Source organism: Sabethes cyaneus, chromosome 3 (genome assembly GCF_943734655.1).
Source record: "Sabethes cyaneus chromosome 3, idSabCyanKW18_F2, whole genome shotgun sequence".
NCBI lineage: Eukaryota > Metazoa > Arthropoda > Insecta > Diptera > Culicidae > Sabethes > Sabethes cyaneus.
The window spans coordinates 167,318,121-167,334,550 of NC_071355.1; the positions used below are offsets into that span (position 1 = coordinate 167,318,121).

The 16,430-nt window shown below is 39.8% G+C and overlaps 1 protein-coding gene across 1 annotated transcript; it reads right to left on the reverse strand.

Moving 5' to 3' along the window:
• Positions 1–11,018: 11,018 nt before the first annotated feature.
• On the reverse strand, positions 11,019–14,325 carry LOC128744635 (uncharacterized). The gene is made up of 7 exons (XM_053841789.1): positions 14,248–14,325; positions 12,668–14,192; positions 12,066–12,601; positions 11,920–12,003; positions 11,460–11,860; positions 11,267–11,399; positions 11,019–11,186 (listed from the first exon to the last, which is right to left on the reverse strand). The coding sequence occupies exons 1-7, from the start codon at positions 14,323–14,325 to the stop codon at positions 11,019–11,021; spliced, it is 2,925 nt and encodes a 974-aa protein (XP_053697764.1).
• Between the last annotated feature and the right edge of the window lie 2,105 nt (positions 14,326–16,430).

Here is a 16,430-nt window from a genome sequence, read left to right on the forward strand (position 1 = left end):
AAATAACTGTTATTAACCCCTCTAAGGTCTACATCATTTTTAGCATCGCAAAATTCACTAAAATGGCCGTAACTTTTTTATCTTTCAATATTTTTTCATCAAATTTGGGAATTTTGCCGAAAATATTTTCTATTTTCATAATATCTATAGATAATGGCCATATGTCATATGGTCCCGGAGTTATTCCGGAGTTCCTTGGGGGACCGAGATATGGCTTTTTTAGATAAAGTTGCCAAATATCTAAAATTTGTTGATTTTTGTAAACATATCATCGACTGTGGACATATCAGTTACTTTGCCGCAGTTATGAGTCATGGTGTGCACCATCCGGATCCGGGGGGACACTATAAATCCGGGACCGGTTCCCGTAACGGGACATTTCAGCATCAGTAAAGCACGTCGAGTCGCATATCAAAAAACATCAGCATGCGACAAAATAGCGGTTGGCGATCATCTCATGTCTCTCAGAGGTCACATGGCCGATTCCAGGTCCCGGACAAGTTCCTCCGAAATCCGTTCCGTGCTTGAATCAGAAAAGAAACGCTCCCCGGACCCGGAACCAGTCATATGGCCTCTGAGAGACATGAGATGATCACCAATCGCTATTTTGTTGAATGCTGATGTTTTTTGATATGCGACACGACGTGCTTTACTGATGCTGAAATGTCCCGTTACGGGAACCGGTCCCGGATTTATAGTGTCCCCCCGGATCCGGATGGCGCGCACCATGGCACCTAACTGCGGCAAAGTAACTGATATGTCCACAGTCGATGGTATGTTTACAAAAATCAACAGATTTCAAACAAATTTTAGATATTTGGCAACTTTATCTAAAAAAGCCATATCTCGGTCCCCCAAGGAACTCCGGAATAACTCCGGGACCATATGACATATGGCCATTATCTATAGATATTATGAAAATAGAAAATATTTTCGGCAAAATTCCCAAATTTGGTGAAAAAATATTGAAAAATAAAAAAGTTATGGCCATTTTAGTAAATTTTGCAGTGCTAAAAATGATGTAGACCTTAGAGGGGTTAATGTTTAAAATATTTTCCAAACATAATTTTACTGCCATTGTCAGGAACGGGAAGAATGCTTTCGAAAAATTTTTCGATGAAGTTTGCTGGTTGGTTTAATGCGTATGTCGACCATTGGAGTCCCATCTGCCGTTCGAAGTTTCTATCTATTTCCAAATCCATTAATTCCACCATTCCACGGTTCCACGGCAAAGCCTGCCACTCGAAGTAACAGTTTGGAATGGCAACGTTATCTTCATTATTGCTCTCGAAAATCCCACAATGACTCTCAACAGAGACCCATCGCTATCAATTGCTGCATTATTGTTCGGTTTTCGTTTGGTTACCATTTTACAATGACGCTATCATTTTTCAGAACTAAAAAACAGTCAGTTCTTGGCTGCAATCGAAATCCTCTCCTCTGCAGAAGTAGACGGCTTTGTTTACTAGCACAGCTTCTCGGTTTCTCGTACCCGAACGAGCTGCTGCACCTGTTTGGTGCTCCTACAGGAGAAGCGAATTGCGATTCGGTTGGCAAAAGGAAATAAGATGACAATTTATGGAATTCCTTTCTTTTATCTTGGTGGAAAACTTTCGATTCACCACATTGCATTGGCAATATAAAAATCCGCTCTGTCATCCCCACAGTTGCCAACTAGTGAGTGAGCTTTACAGTAGATTGGATTTCGAACTTCCCAGATTGCCACGGTGGGGGATTTCGGGACATATAAGGGCAAAAGAACCCCAACGTATCCAGTTAGAGATCTATGTAGACTTTCTGATTGATTACTTTTCTTTTTTTTGCCAAGATAAAAATAAATCTGGAACTTCATTACAATTTAGTACAGTGGGTACATTAAATTCCACTACCCAGTTATAATATCCCGTCAATTGCTGTCATAAACAAAAAGAAATTTTTCTGAATTAAAAATACACCACCGCTAATTTTTGCGCGTTGATTTTACCCCAACTCATCAGTCGATTGCCAACAAAAGAGCAATCATCATTGTCATCGCCGTTTTCTCGGTGGCAACGCGCTGCGAATACAATAGTCACTAGTCATAGTCCTGCCTTCTCTCATGGCTATTGCTTAGCGGAACATTTCAACTTCAACCAATACAATGCCCCACATCTCAGCATCCCCTCCGCCCCACCGCGCATTGCCACCACTTTCTTATTCCTTTGGCCATTTCTAATCATCTCAGATAAATCTCGCTTCTATTGTTTTCTGTTTATTTTTCCGCTCCACTGGCCAGTGAAATTTACTCCCGCTTTTCCGCTTCCGCAAGGGGGGGAATGTCTCAACCGAGTGCAGTTTCTCACTTTTGTATTGCACTTTCGTATTGGCGGCAACCGAACGATAAATTCCGGGGCTTTCGATTCGGTGGATCTTTTTGCAATGAAAATCGTGCCGGCCATCAGTGACAGTGCGATTTTATTTATAGTTTTCGCCAGATGACTTTCGTACCGTCGTCGTCGTCGTCGTCGTCGATGGGCGACGCAAATGAAAATTGATAATGGATTCGGCGATAGCTCATTCAAGTGTATACAGACTTACTGGCAGACGAGTGCTTTTGTGGATTTGTCATATTTATCTCTTCGATCGATGTGATGTTTTTGGGACAGGAAAGACTTATTTCGCTTGAAAGGTACATCATTGATTTGTCATGCACTATGATTGAATAGTATGTATAGCGCTATGAACCAAGAAATGCACGAAAAGAGAATAAATTTCTAAATGTAAATCCACTTGAGATGTACGTGAATGTGACACGGCCGAATGTGTTATCATTTTACTAGTTTAAGAGAATTTGCGGTTCTTCAACCCTTGTTGAAGGTTGATTTTATGATCATTCGGGTACACGAAAAATGCTGCTAATTAGGTATTTATGTTATGAGTAAAATGTCAAAACTCTACTGAGTTACCTTGAGAGAGTATAGAATCACAATAGACATTGCGGTTAGAATTAGTTGATTTGTTCACATTATGGTGTTACCGGAACAAAAAACAGCCTTAGGAATATACGTCGGTTAAACTTGATCCTTCTTTATCGCAGACTTCGCAGCGATCCTATTCACTCTAACAGCACCACCCATCCTAGATTCGATCATACGACGACTAGCTTGATAGAGCAACATCTTACCCTTAAGCTAACTAGGCGGTTACCGGAATAAGGGAGTCAGGTTCTGCACACTTGCATTAAAAGTTTAGACCGTCTACGATGTATGATGTAGGGCAATTTGGAAGAATTTGGACACCCATCGTATACTGAGATTTTCTTGTATTCTGTTAACCAGCGGAGCTTGACACTTGTATCTAGCTTAGTTGCGCTAAACTATGTTAAATAAATGAAATAAAAATAATGTTTTTTTGGCATCAAAATTTTGTTTGGGGTGATATGGACAATGTATAAAAAGCTGTTGTTTTTAACGAAATAACATATTGTGCTGTGAGCTACAAATAGCTTAGATTTTTTTTTATAGAGACTGCCTATTTTGGCATTCGCCTCTGTGCTTAGAAATACATATTAACTAGCAATAGTTTTTCGAGCGCAATTCCGTCTCTCTGAGTGGAAGAGTCAGTTCAGAAATTATACCAATAGGGTAGATGATCCATTAGTTGCGCCACTAAGCACAATATACCTTCATTTTGCTTGTTTATTGAGGTATATGCTTCAATTAATGCTTGTGGGATATAAATTTATCAAATACAAGGTATTTGTCACAAGGCAAGACAATTGCTTTCGTTGTACGAGAAGCTTTATAAAGAAAAAATGAATTTTCCGATTCAATTATATTGTACCAACAGTTGCGCTAATGTTTCCTTAATTAGGTTTGATGTTCCTTTAATTGTGTTATTCCATATACATTGCTAGGTTGCTAAGTGAAAAAACATCGTAGCAAAACTATAGATGAGCGCCTATAGTTGTGCCTTCCAACTGCGCGTTAGATTTTGGAAAATTGGCATTTTTGCAAATAATGCTTTAATTTTAAATGGTGTAATCTAACTACCAATACTTCTAAAAACCTGTTTTATATAATGAATGTAATTGTTTTATCTAAAATGCTACGGTGACGAAAATATGCAATAATAATGAATAGTAGCGCAACTATTGGTACTACCACAACTACTGGATCAACTACCCTATCACTTTAGTTTTTTCGCAAGTAAACAAAACTTCGATGAATCTAGATCTTATTTGAAGGCGTATTCCACATTTGTTACATGCAAGTGCTCCTGCATTAGCTCCTGGTGGCTCAGAGAGGGTGGTCAAACCTAAACCTGAAGATATAATGACAGTTCAACATATCGATGGGGATAAAATACTTACGATAATAAAATAAATGTGACATTGTTTTTTTCACAACCATAATGCATTCATCCATTCATGGATAAGCCCCGAGTGCCTCAAAAATCACATATTTGAAAATTTGAAAAACTCTTTCAGTTTTTTTTAAATTGCAAATTTAAAATTTACTTACAGGAAAAGTCAAAATTAACCCACAAGATGCAATAACTCGAGAACGGCTGAGTATAAGAAAAAAAGTTTAAATTAGTTGAAAATTATGCATATAATTTGATTTTGTTTGAGTTTTACAAGAAAATAAAATTTGGATATTTTTGAAAAATTTGTCTAACTTCAAAATTTAAAAAAAAATCCGAAAGAGTGTCCATCGATAGCTCTTCACTAGCTTTTAGGGCATAATTTAAGATATCTTTAAAAAATAGGGCATATTGGAGAGGAAGGTTTTGAGATAATTGTTATGTTATGATTTTTATCATGGTTTTGAAAAGTTTTTTTTCAGTGAATTTTTTTTTCTGAAAATATGTACACTTAATTTTCTACAACTTTTCCTTCGACGCCATTTTGATAAAATAAGTAGTTTTCAAGATATGATGTTTTGAAAACAGGTAATCTCATTTCTAAACACGGCCTTTTGAAAAGTTACTCTTGACGAACAATAAACAAGTTTATTCAAAAATGAATTCTTGCGTGCTATCCAACACATCAGGAAAATTTCGTTCCAATCAGAAATAGTCGAGTCAAAAATGGCCTTTTCTTAGCGTTTTGAAATGCAATTGCTTTTTGTCATTTTTCGAGAGACTCGATCATTTTTATTGCTTGAATTGTAATTAGGCCGTGGCTGCTTCCCCCAATTTATTTATCAAGAGGTGTGGCTTTAGAAGAGAATGCTGCTTTTTCAAGAGCAGCAGTTGTTGTTTATGGACCAATCTGACAAGCTGTTTCAATTTCGATTTCTTGAAAGCGTGGTACACCGACAATGGCGTTACTGTGGCCCAAAGGGAGTGGAATCTGGCAAATACACTGGAGCTATATTGCCGCTACTCGCTCCATGCTAAAATTGAGATATCAGAAAACGGCTACGTTACAATTTGGATAATTCATTTTTACTTGCTAAAAAAAAATCAGCCAAATCGTTCCCCTAGATTCTGAGTTACACGTACCGCCAGCTAAAGAAACATGGTTTCGCGGAAAACGCGTTCAAACTGCCGTACAGCAATGGACTTCCCTTGAGGTGACTCTACAATATTTTCCGTAAGTTTTCAACGAGATCAGACATTAAAAAATCCTTTTGGCGTGACATATCTGAAGGTATAAGGGTCTCGAAAATCAAAAAAACAAAAAAAAAATTTCGATTTTTCTGACTTTCCAGAGTAGGGTCCCCCCTTAATATTAAAAGTAACGTGCTGTATTTTTCGTATCCGAGCAAGCGTTTCAAGACTAAGAAGTTGACATCTATCAAGACGCTAGAAAATTCGAAGGATGTTATGGAAGATTTCTGAGAGCAAGCCACATAAAACTGTTTTGGAATCGCTCGATCCTTAAGTTCCATATATTTCATCATTTGAGGAGCACATTACTAAATAGTATTTAAGAATAAGACTAATGACGAAACCATTTAACGCCTTCCAGCAGTACAGATCCGTAAAATTCTTGACCATTTTCGTGATAACGCCAAGTTTCGTTTTACTATAGGAATAATCGACATATAATGCTATAAGTATTGGTTTTCACACTCAACCCAGCTAGCTCAATATAACTTAATCTCAGGGTCGGCAACCGACCTTCGGAGGACTCGTACAACCCTACAACTTACCCGAAACGAAGCGGAACCACCAGAAGGCGTCAAAGAACGGAGAAGAATGGAATACTGGCTCTATTTTAAATATAAAAGAAAGGATTTTATATGCATGCAAGCTTTTATTACCGATTCCTCGATGCAGCGCTGGATGTCACATGTTGGGGCCCATTGATGAACGACGAACGGAGGGAGAGGAGACCTACTTAGATGACGGTGGCTCTTTCTGGATCCCCGATCCCGTTGCTCACGGGATGATCGTACCGCTACTAGTTCGAGGATGATTCCGGAGGATGATGTCTTAGTAGGGGACCAGAATACCCGTGGCGAGTAAAGTCACGCCAAATCTGGTCCTGGTCGCGAAATGTTCGGCTCACGTGGTCGCCCGATGAATTTGTCGTCGAAATAAACTTCTCGGCCGCTTTCGTTCTGGTCCACTCGGTAGCACCCGGGGAATTCCCGCTCGTGCTGGTTAACACGGGATTCTCCAGCTCGTGGAACCTCGTTGGTGCTTGAATAGGTCACTTAGCCGCGTAAACGTTGTAGTGATCCGGATTACACCGGATTCTCAGACATATTTCCTGACACTTGGCACACGTCGAGACTACCGACAGGGAGTTAACGTTTTTCCCTTCCGAGCGTGATAACGATCCATTCGCAACTGTCCCGAGTCGATCTCTCCGGCCTGCGATCAACGCGAACAAACTCCCCTCCTTTCCTCTTGTCTCCAATCTCCCTGCCTCCCTCTCCCTCTGTTATCACCACCGGATACCACTTTTTCGTGCAGACGAGAGTGGTATAATTTTAGCTGTTGATGATCAGGAACGTTTAAGGGGTTATTCATTTAGTGCGGACTTTTTGCCGTCTTTTTCGTTGCGGTTTTTCCGTTACAGAGGGTTTTAACAGGATGTTACCATTTAATGAGTGAGGCTGTCTCTGACTTAGGTTATTTCTTACGGAGCCTTTAAGAGCCTCCGTACTAAACCCCAACACCTGGTCTGGATGTTCCGGGGTGGACGCCGAAGGTCTCTTTTAGGGTCCTAAGTCATCAATCAGACAGTGTCTCCTCACTTCACTAAATGGTAACATTCACATTGATTATTTTTCCGCAAAATTTTCGTAGCCTGATTATCGGTTGGGGAATTTAAGAAGGGTTAGTACATACTTATTCTATGTTAAACAAAAATACAAAAATATCATCAAAAGGCAAAACATATCGAACTAACAACAATCAAAAAGAGCCAGTTAGTTGAACAAACAAAACTAATTTATGAATTTTCTTACAAACTACACTTAATAACTAGACTTACACACTACAAAAAAACAAAACCTTGACGCCCTGGCATTGGTACCGTTTCATTTTAAAATGACCGGTAACAATGCGCATGGAAAATAAGCTTTGGATCTTATAGAATACCGAGACTCTTTACATGGTAAACTCTGTTGAGATTCAAAGCATCGATTGAACAACTCTATCGTCATTCCATAGAACCGATTATCTTTGCAACATTACAAGTGAAAACTGTTTGTGTAACACTACTTTTCCACCACAAATCGCCAGTTTTAACAAGCTTGTACAGCCAAGTGAGAATACAACATCGTTGAGGACGTTGAGATGACGAATAATGGTGGTCACAAATTGCTTCCTTGTGATACACCAGATGGGTGTTACGCCGAGGTAACACATAAACCGTATGTAATAGGCAGCGTCCTCTTGGTTAGATAGGATGAAAACCACGCCATCAATTTGATCGATGTTTCCATTAGAGAAAGTTTGTGTAGTAATAATTGGTCCACTTTGGCCGCTTTGCAATCCGTATAGATGACATCAACGTGGCCCAATCCCGTACTGAAACCTCCTTATTTCACCCCAACGTCATCATGATACGAACGAGGGCTGGCAGGACTCTTTTCTTCGACTCGTTTTTTGTTCATCCTCAAACGAGTTATCCTCGTTGAACTGCCTGATTACATTTTACCTAACTTTTTTTTAGTGACAATTGGCGCTCTGTTACCATTTGTGCACAATTTTCCGACGCTGTTCTGTCAACAGCTCACACATTTAAAAAAAAACACTACCGGGAAAAATGTACCACTGTACAGGTGCTGAGAGATGAAAGTAAGCAATAGGAAGCAGCCATAACAATGGGCTAAATATGAAGAACTATAAAATGGTATACGTTTCTGACTGCGTTCTTATTTTCTGGGACAGTCTTTATAGCTGTCAAAGAAGTAGTATTGAAATCTAACAAGCACTTTGTTATAGATCTACTGCAAAATTTCCAGTTTAAATATACAAGCAATAGTTATTATGCAAAAATCAGAGCCGTTGGTGCGACTCTTGGTGTTATCAAAAGCGAGACTAGTGCTGTTGGAGCAGCAACTAGTGGAATTTCCACAACCGTTGGAGCAGTTAAATCCGTCATTAAAGCATCGAAAACGGAGACTATTTGTTGTAATGAAACCAGAGCCGTTGGAGCGACTACTGGTATGACTGTAGGAGCAGTTGCAAGTGCTGTTGGTGCAGCGTCTAGTGGAATTTAAACAGCTGTTGGAGCAGTTGGATGTGATTCAATAAATAGTTAAGATTGTGAATGGTGGAGCTTTTAGAATGACGACGAAAAACCAACTTCCCTAGAAAATGTACATCGAGGACGATGTAATTTGTCAGAGTTGCCGAACTGTAGGAGATACAGTAGGCATAGCGTAGAGGTATACTAATCCTATAAGGGTATAAGGGTGACATTAACTATCAAATATATTATTAGCATTCGAATAAACGAATAAACATTGTTTTCAATTACGACTAAAATATACTATATTTAAGTCGTGGTTTTCAATAATTGTCTATAAAACAAACAGAAGCGCAGGCAGTAAATTCAACTCTTCCAGGAGAAAAAGCGCCAACAGGAGAAGAATGTGTACGAGGAACTCGAGCAGCTGTACTGTTTTCAGGGTACGCGGAAATACTATTAAATCGAATCTCGCAAGTGCTTTATGCCGCAAGCCGAAATGTGCCAAGATAAGAATGGAGGTATTTTGAAAGACGACCGTCAAAAGGTGGAATCAGATGAACCCCTGAATGGCGTGCAGGCGAAAGACCGTGAGGAAGGATAGTGAAGTGGACGAAGCTGACTTCATTGGTGAAGCAATGTAGGAATGCCGTCTACAGAGTGCTTTCTCAAGTTATCTTCCATAGACTGTCGCCAAAAGCTAATAGATTCGTGGAAAGTTATCAGGTTGGCTTCATGGAGATAGGTCAACAACGGACCAAATCTTCATCCTGCGGCAGATTCTTCAAAAGTTCACTGATTTCCGAGTCCCCAAGCATCACCTGTTCATTAATTTCAAAGCCGCATATGATAGTGTAAACCGACCAGAGCTATGGAAAATCCTGAACGGATCCAGTGTTGTGTGAGAATCTCTGGTGGATTGTCGGACCCATTTGAATCTCGCGGGATACTTCGACAAGAAGATGGACTCTCCTGCCTGCTATTCATCATTACGCTTAGAGGTTTTACAAGACGAGTGGTGACCGATATGCGGGACACGACTTTCAATAAATCCAGTCAATTTATTTTTTTTTGCCGACGAGCATCCAAAGCAAAGCAAAGCCTAGGTGCTACATTTCCGTTATCGAAACTTGACTTTCTGTTTTTTTTGTGCGACAGACTTTGCAGCCAGCTGTTAGAGTGCAGGACAATTGCAGGGCCAGTTGCTACGATCCTATTGACTCTAACAGCCTCTCCCAGTCGAGATTCGAACATACGACGACTGGCTTATTAGACCAGCGTCATACCTCGAAGCCAACTGGGAGGTTCATCCCCTATTCTGCAAAAATGGTTTTCGTATCGAATCCGGAAGGACGTATGTTTTGAATGTTTTAACGCAACTGTAGCCTAAAGACTCTATATCCTGTGCAAATTATAAATTTGAAAGGCGCACTGAATGTGATTTTTGATACGAGCATTAATTATTACTTTGTATTATAAAGACACTCGTTCATGTCTAAAGGTTATTGAGATAACGAATAACAAACTGTACATTAAACTTGTATTACGGTAGTTTTTCTACAATTCCCCTACGTTAATCCCTACGGTAGAAGAAAGTATTGAAACAAAGATTTTATTTATTTACTACTTGATGGGGCTTTCAACCGTTGGTTGGTTCGCCCCAAAAGTGAAACAAAGATTTTACTACAAAATCCGTTTGTAAGAACTATTAGTGTTATGTCCCGTTCACTAAATATTGAGTGAAACAAAGATGTCGATAGAGTTCTAGACATAATGAGAACAAGGCATGAAGGGGAAAGAGCGGAAAATTAGGTAAGAGAGGGTCATTGAAGCAACGCATAAAAAGTAGTGTTTCGCAATCTATTATCCAGGCCGGGAGATCCGCGGATCGTACTAAGCTATAATTGAAACCAATTGTAACCGGATACTAGCTCACCTGTCCTTCCAGGTTTCTGTGGCTCGCCGGTAGTGATGATTCTTTGTCCAGTCCGATGTGGTTCATTACTTACGCGCCCCTTTTCTTTCAGTACGCCAAAAAAGTCTGATCACGAAATACAAAATCCTAACAACTTATGAGAAGAAATGGGCGAAGCAACTGTTAGAGTCAATGGGATCGCAAAATTATTTCCGCAATTAGCCTGCACTCTGACAGTCGGCCGCGAAGACTGTCGAATAAAAACAGAAGGCAAGTTTCGAAAACTTGGTTTAATTTAATTATTTATGTTCCCGTTCAGTTGCAAATTTTACAACACAAAAGACTGTAGAACGTCGAGAACCGAAATCTCCATTACTATTATTAAAGAGCATTTTATGTTTGATTATTCCAAGAAAACATTAGATAGTGTAAACTTTTACATTCACTTTCTGTATTGTCTTCTCGACATTACTTCTTCACGTGCAATCGGAGTTGCTTTTTCAGCAAATCAAACACTTCCTTGCGCTTGAAAGCTTCGTTCGCCTGACGGAGTGCAACTTTTCGCTCCTTGCGTGCTTCCAGTTCAGACGCCTTCAGAATATCCAAAGGAAGTTTGTCCAAAGCGGCCAATTGATCCTGTGGAATAAGTGGGAAAGAGGGAAAAGTCAAAGGACTATATATTTCAACCCTTGGTTAGTAAGCAAAATAGGACAGACCACAAAAAATTGATGAATTATTGACAACTTCTCCATACTGCCAACTTCGACGATTTCTTTACCGAGATTTTTGGATTTTCTAATAAAGTCGTAAAGTTGGTTGATGACAGAGGACGTCACTCGCATTGTTTTGCTGCAAAGAAAGAATAATTCTTTTGAGCTACAGGCTTCAAAGACATACTGAAAAAATTACTTGCTAACGCATTTCCTTAGTGGTTCCCCAAGTAGTTGATTCATTTGTGCTTTCATTGCTTCGTTTTTACGTTGCACTGTTTCTAGCTTTTTGGTGAACATATCTAGCATATAGTGATAATTGCTGAAATATCTCGGAAACTCATCTAGCACTCCCTTGTAGTGATAGTCTATTCGACTGAAAACCATCAAATTGTTGTTGAACTTGTGGATTAGATCAATTGTACGGTGATTTATATTGCCAAGGCCATTCAGAAGCAACTGCAATTCTGGAGTACAATTTGGTTTTCCAGTTAACGCTGGGAAAATACGGTCAGTATAAAAGGCAGCGATTTCAGTGCCAATGTTTGCTCCTTCCGTACGAATGAAGAGGGTTTTACAGTTGCGCACACTTTCGGAAACCTTATGAAAATTTTCTCAAAACATATAATGATTATGATTAGAACTTGAGGGTAACTCACGGAGCACAGCGACCCATCCGAAGCACGATGTAGATGATCATTCTCTAGTCTCCACTGTGGGTCCATCAAAAGATAGTAATAATTCTAAAATGAAAACAAGGTACGTTAACATTGACATCTACAAGCAGTGCCAATCCATAGAGTACCCGCATCTGCATTATCTTCGTCCACTGTTCCTCCATCAGAAGAATCATCTCGGTTAAAGCTTGTATCTTGTTTTGCCTGTCCAGCAGTACATTTTGCAATCGTCGAGTTTCCTGCTGAGCTGCCTTTTCGCGGTCCGACATTTCCAGCACCCTGTTGTAGGCGTCATCCTTCCAAACTTGAAAGAGTGGTTTTGTTTGCTTGCAAAAACCACGAATCCATCTCGCAAATTTTCGCTCCAGCAAACGTCGTTCACGGATCTTGAGCAAATTCTCCGCTATGTAGTACTGCAGGAAGGTTTTGCGGCGTTGATCGCGAATGTTTAGGATATCTGTTTTTGGACAAAATTTTCTGACACGAGGCCGATAGCGCAATTCGTGTATGTAATAGTTGTCCCATTCAGTGGCTAGACGATTGAAGTATTTCGTTTTGTACCCAAGTTGCTCCTCATCGAATTCGGGTGCATTCACTTGCAACCGATCGCGTAGATTGGAGCGACTGCGCATAAGGCTTGTGTAGTATTTGGAGTGTTTTTTGTCTAGAATAACGATTGATAAAAATTTAATTTGTCCCACTTCGTCGAATATTTGACCGGTCTACTTACATTTTTTCAAATCTTTCGCCTTATCTTGAAATTCCGGATCAATGTAGAACGATCCGAGCAGTCCATCGCTTCTGACTAAACTTTTGAAGCGATTCGGAGGAAATCGCAGTATCGCCTCCTCCGGTGTTTGCGGTGCCTCTTCTGGTTGCTTCAGCTTCGGAAGACGAACTTGCGAACGAGCGTTGGTTGTAGTTTTGTCTTCCAGAGTTGGTTCAAGATTTTTGAAATCCTGAAAGCTGGTCATCTTTTGCTGTAGGCACTCGTCGTACAGTCGGCGATATTCTCGGGATTTCCCTTCTATAAATTCGTAGTAGCGTTTGCGTTTCTCTGATATCTGTGGTTTGTTGTCTGGAGGTAACTTTCTCGCTGGGACTTTTTTCTTTTCACCTGTAGCGCTTGGGCCAGCAGATCCCGCTTCCAACTTTTGTCGATTATCTTGTTTTTTAATTTTCATATTTTCCTCTGTTCGATCATACAGCAACATAGTAATTCGTTTAAGGCGATCCTTTTTTAACCAGCGACTACGAAGCCGGTCCTTTCTTCGCTTTCGTTGCGTGCGAATGGTTGGAATCCGAAAATATGGAGTACGAAGAAAGGATAGAATTTTGACTTCCTCCATTTTATCATCGTCATCTGACGATTCATCGCTACTTCTCGGGCAAAGTGGTATCCTCATGTGGGCCAATCTCGAGTTGATGAGATTTCGCTCGCCTTCTTTTGCTGAATCCATTTCACGATAGGAGCGAACCAGCAAGCTTAGAGGAATTCCAAACTTGGTTTCGCTTTCCAATAGTGGATCTAAACGGGGGAGTTTTGTGAATGGTCCGTACATGTGTCCTTCGACGTGCGGTATTTTCGTTGCCTTGCGAACTTTAGTGACTCGTTTTCCTTCATTTGTAATGTAATCATGCGGTTTGGTATCCACCGAAGAGCCAAGCTCGGATTCCAAAGTTTCTTTTTCTCGCTTGATTAAAGCAATGTTACTTTTATTTTTAAAATTGTACCTTTCCTTTACCGCCCAATCACGAAATGCAGTACCTTGGCTAGCACTGGGATGATGCTCTTCCAGCAACATTTTATCTAGCTTCCTAATCATTTCCTTGTAATCATCATCGGATAGATTTTTCCGAAAACTTGCCTTGCACTGAACCTCCGATTGTTCCGATGGAGTGGATTTTTCTACGTTTCCCGCCAGTTGAAGCTCGTCAATGGTTTTTTTGATGAATGCCCCAATATTGCGATCCTGTGCTCGTGCTTCGTTGCCATGCCGACAAAGGTTCACTTTTCGCAGATCCTCCGTGAGGGTTTCCAAGACTCGATTGGAAGTTCGCATTCGCATCAATTTCTGCACCGTGGAAACCCGTTGTGGGTGCACCTTTGATCGAAAGTGTGGCTTCTTGCTGCCAAGTCCGCCCAGAAAGTTAACCTCGTTCGGAGGTCGATTGAATGGAATCTCGAACCTGTGGTCAATATACGGCAAGTTAGAGGAGAGGTCTTCTCGCTCCCATACGAAGTTTTTGGTTCCCTGCAGAACAAGGGGTAGATATAAAGAAGTTTAGGAAAAGATTGAACATTCTCACCTGAATAACCGATTTTCTGCTGGAAGTTGTGAATTTCGACGTGATTTGCATAGACGTTCCATTTTTTCGACAATGCATTGCAACGCCTGGACTCAATATGGTTTGCAAAAGTGAAATGTTGTTTATATCGATAATCGTACGTCCATAGAGTTGTATTCGCCTCATTACTATGGACGACGGAAAAACATGCGCCTCCGTTAGGACAGTTGTTTACTACCTACCGGTTTGAATGAGATACGTACAATCCGTTGCATTTGTATTACGGAGCATTTGAAAATCGAAAGTAAAGTGTTGTTCGATTTCTGTACTATTATGTTAATAATGAAATATACCAGAAGGCTTGAATACTACGGTAATGATATACTATAATTGTTTTATTTTGGTTTTGTACTTGTGTTTAAAAATATGAAAAGAATGTGAAATTTCAAGAAAGGGGAATACGAATTATTTGATGTCGTTTTGTGTATTTTCAGTCAATTAACTAAAATATTTTTTGACGTAGGACTACGTCTTTGTTTACTATACTGAGACTGGGTAGCACTTTGTGAAAACGAAAATAGAAGTGTAACGTTTGAATGAAAGATTTCAAATGCTAATAACGACTAAACTACTGAACGAAACTGAACAATTTATATGTCGTTGGATAGATAAAATAAACAGCAATTTTCTGAGGGGTAACAGCAATTTTAAGGAGGGCGTAAGAGGAGGGGGGCTCCTATCCAAAAGGAATACAAATTACCTCAAAGCTCGAGAACTGATCAAGCAAATGGAACCAAATTTGGCATGCGGGGGTTTCAGAAGGCAGGATTTTTTTCTATGGTGTACTGAGATCCCTTCCCCTTCTAAGAGGGGGGGGGGGGAGGCTCCCTTAAAAATGAAATACAAATTTCCTCACAACTCTAGAACTAATCAAGCAAATGGAACCAAATTTGGCACGTGGAGGTTTCTGGAGGCAAGAATTTTTTCTATGGTGAATTGAGACCCCTTCCCGCTTTAGGAGTTAGGATGTGGGTCTCCCATACAAATAATACACAAATTTCCTCATAACTCGAGAACTAATCAAGCAAAAGGAACCAAATTTGACTTGTGGGGGTTTTCGGAAGTAAGAATTTTTTCTATAGTGTACTGAGACCCCTTTCCCTTCTAAGAGCGGGGTTCCTTACAAATGAAATACAAATTTCCTCATAACTTTAGAACTAATCAAGCAAATGGATCCAAATACAAAAATGGAACCAAATCTCACGCAAATAAAACAGAAATTTTTGCGTATCTGCCATATTTTCTGCTATGTAACAAGCGGTAAGCTGTTAAAGTAAACTAGTGACACCTTCTCGGAGCAAGAGACAGTGAATCGACGCCGCTAACTTACGTGCCTATTGCCATTCATGTCAGAAGTGAAGGACATTCGAATGGCACATCATATTTGCGATGAACGTGTTTTGGCTTTAATGTTATTTGTAACCAATGACCCTTTTAAAGGCCACACGCGAGTTAAAGTAAGATTATTGAAACATGTCAAGCAACGCATAATCATATTCAATACAATAATCTGTGGGCTGGGCATTCATTACTATTTCATCGTTTATGATGCGCACAAGTAATTTTCAAAAGAAATCTCTATGTCTCAATGGTTGAAGGCGTTGTACTTATGAACTCCCGTCCACGTATTTTCAAAGCTTCCATTGCATTCAATGAAGAATTGAATCTGAATATTTCGCTCTTCTCTTTTCAACATTCATTTAAACAATGGCACTCACAGATTCTTATAAACATACATATGCCAGAAATGCAGTTTACATTAGTCTTTAATAACCTGCTATAGTCCTACGTCACTCTTTCGTACAACCCTCAGGGATGTATACCTTGTAGTTTTTCCTTCACGCCTGGTGAAATTGTGAGAAATATTCCTCAAAAAATATTGGGTACGTAACCCTGCGTAACCAAACGCCCGCTGTTTGTTAATAGCCACCAACAAGTGCTAGTCGATTTCAAAGTATCCGAAACGTCATCAATCAAGCATATTCTAGACCCGGTCAACACTGAATGTAACACAATGTTGCTGTTATGTAACACAGAAGCAACATTGTAATGTAACAAAGTTATCAAAATTTGACGTAACATTTAAATAAAAAAATGGTAGCATTGTTACGTTAAAATGTTACCTGTAGGTAATGTAACAATAA

What these genes read in the sequence shown, in the direction of transcription:
- LOC128744635 (XM_053841789.1), bottom strand. Translation starts at nt 14,325, where the DNA reads ATGCATTGTCGAAAAAATGGAACGTCTATGCAAATCACGTCGAAATTC. An exon ending in GCAGAAAATCGGTTATTCAG is followed by an intron (nt 14,193 to 14,247) that starts GTGAGAATGTTC and finishes CTTGTTCTGCAG; the next exon opens with GGAACCAAAAACTTCGTATG. An exon ending in CGAAGATAATGCAGATGCGG is followed by an intron (nt 12,004 to 12,065) that starts GTACTCTATGGA and finishes TTTTCATTTTAG; the next exon opens with AATTATTACTATCTTTTGAT.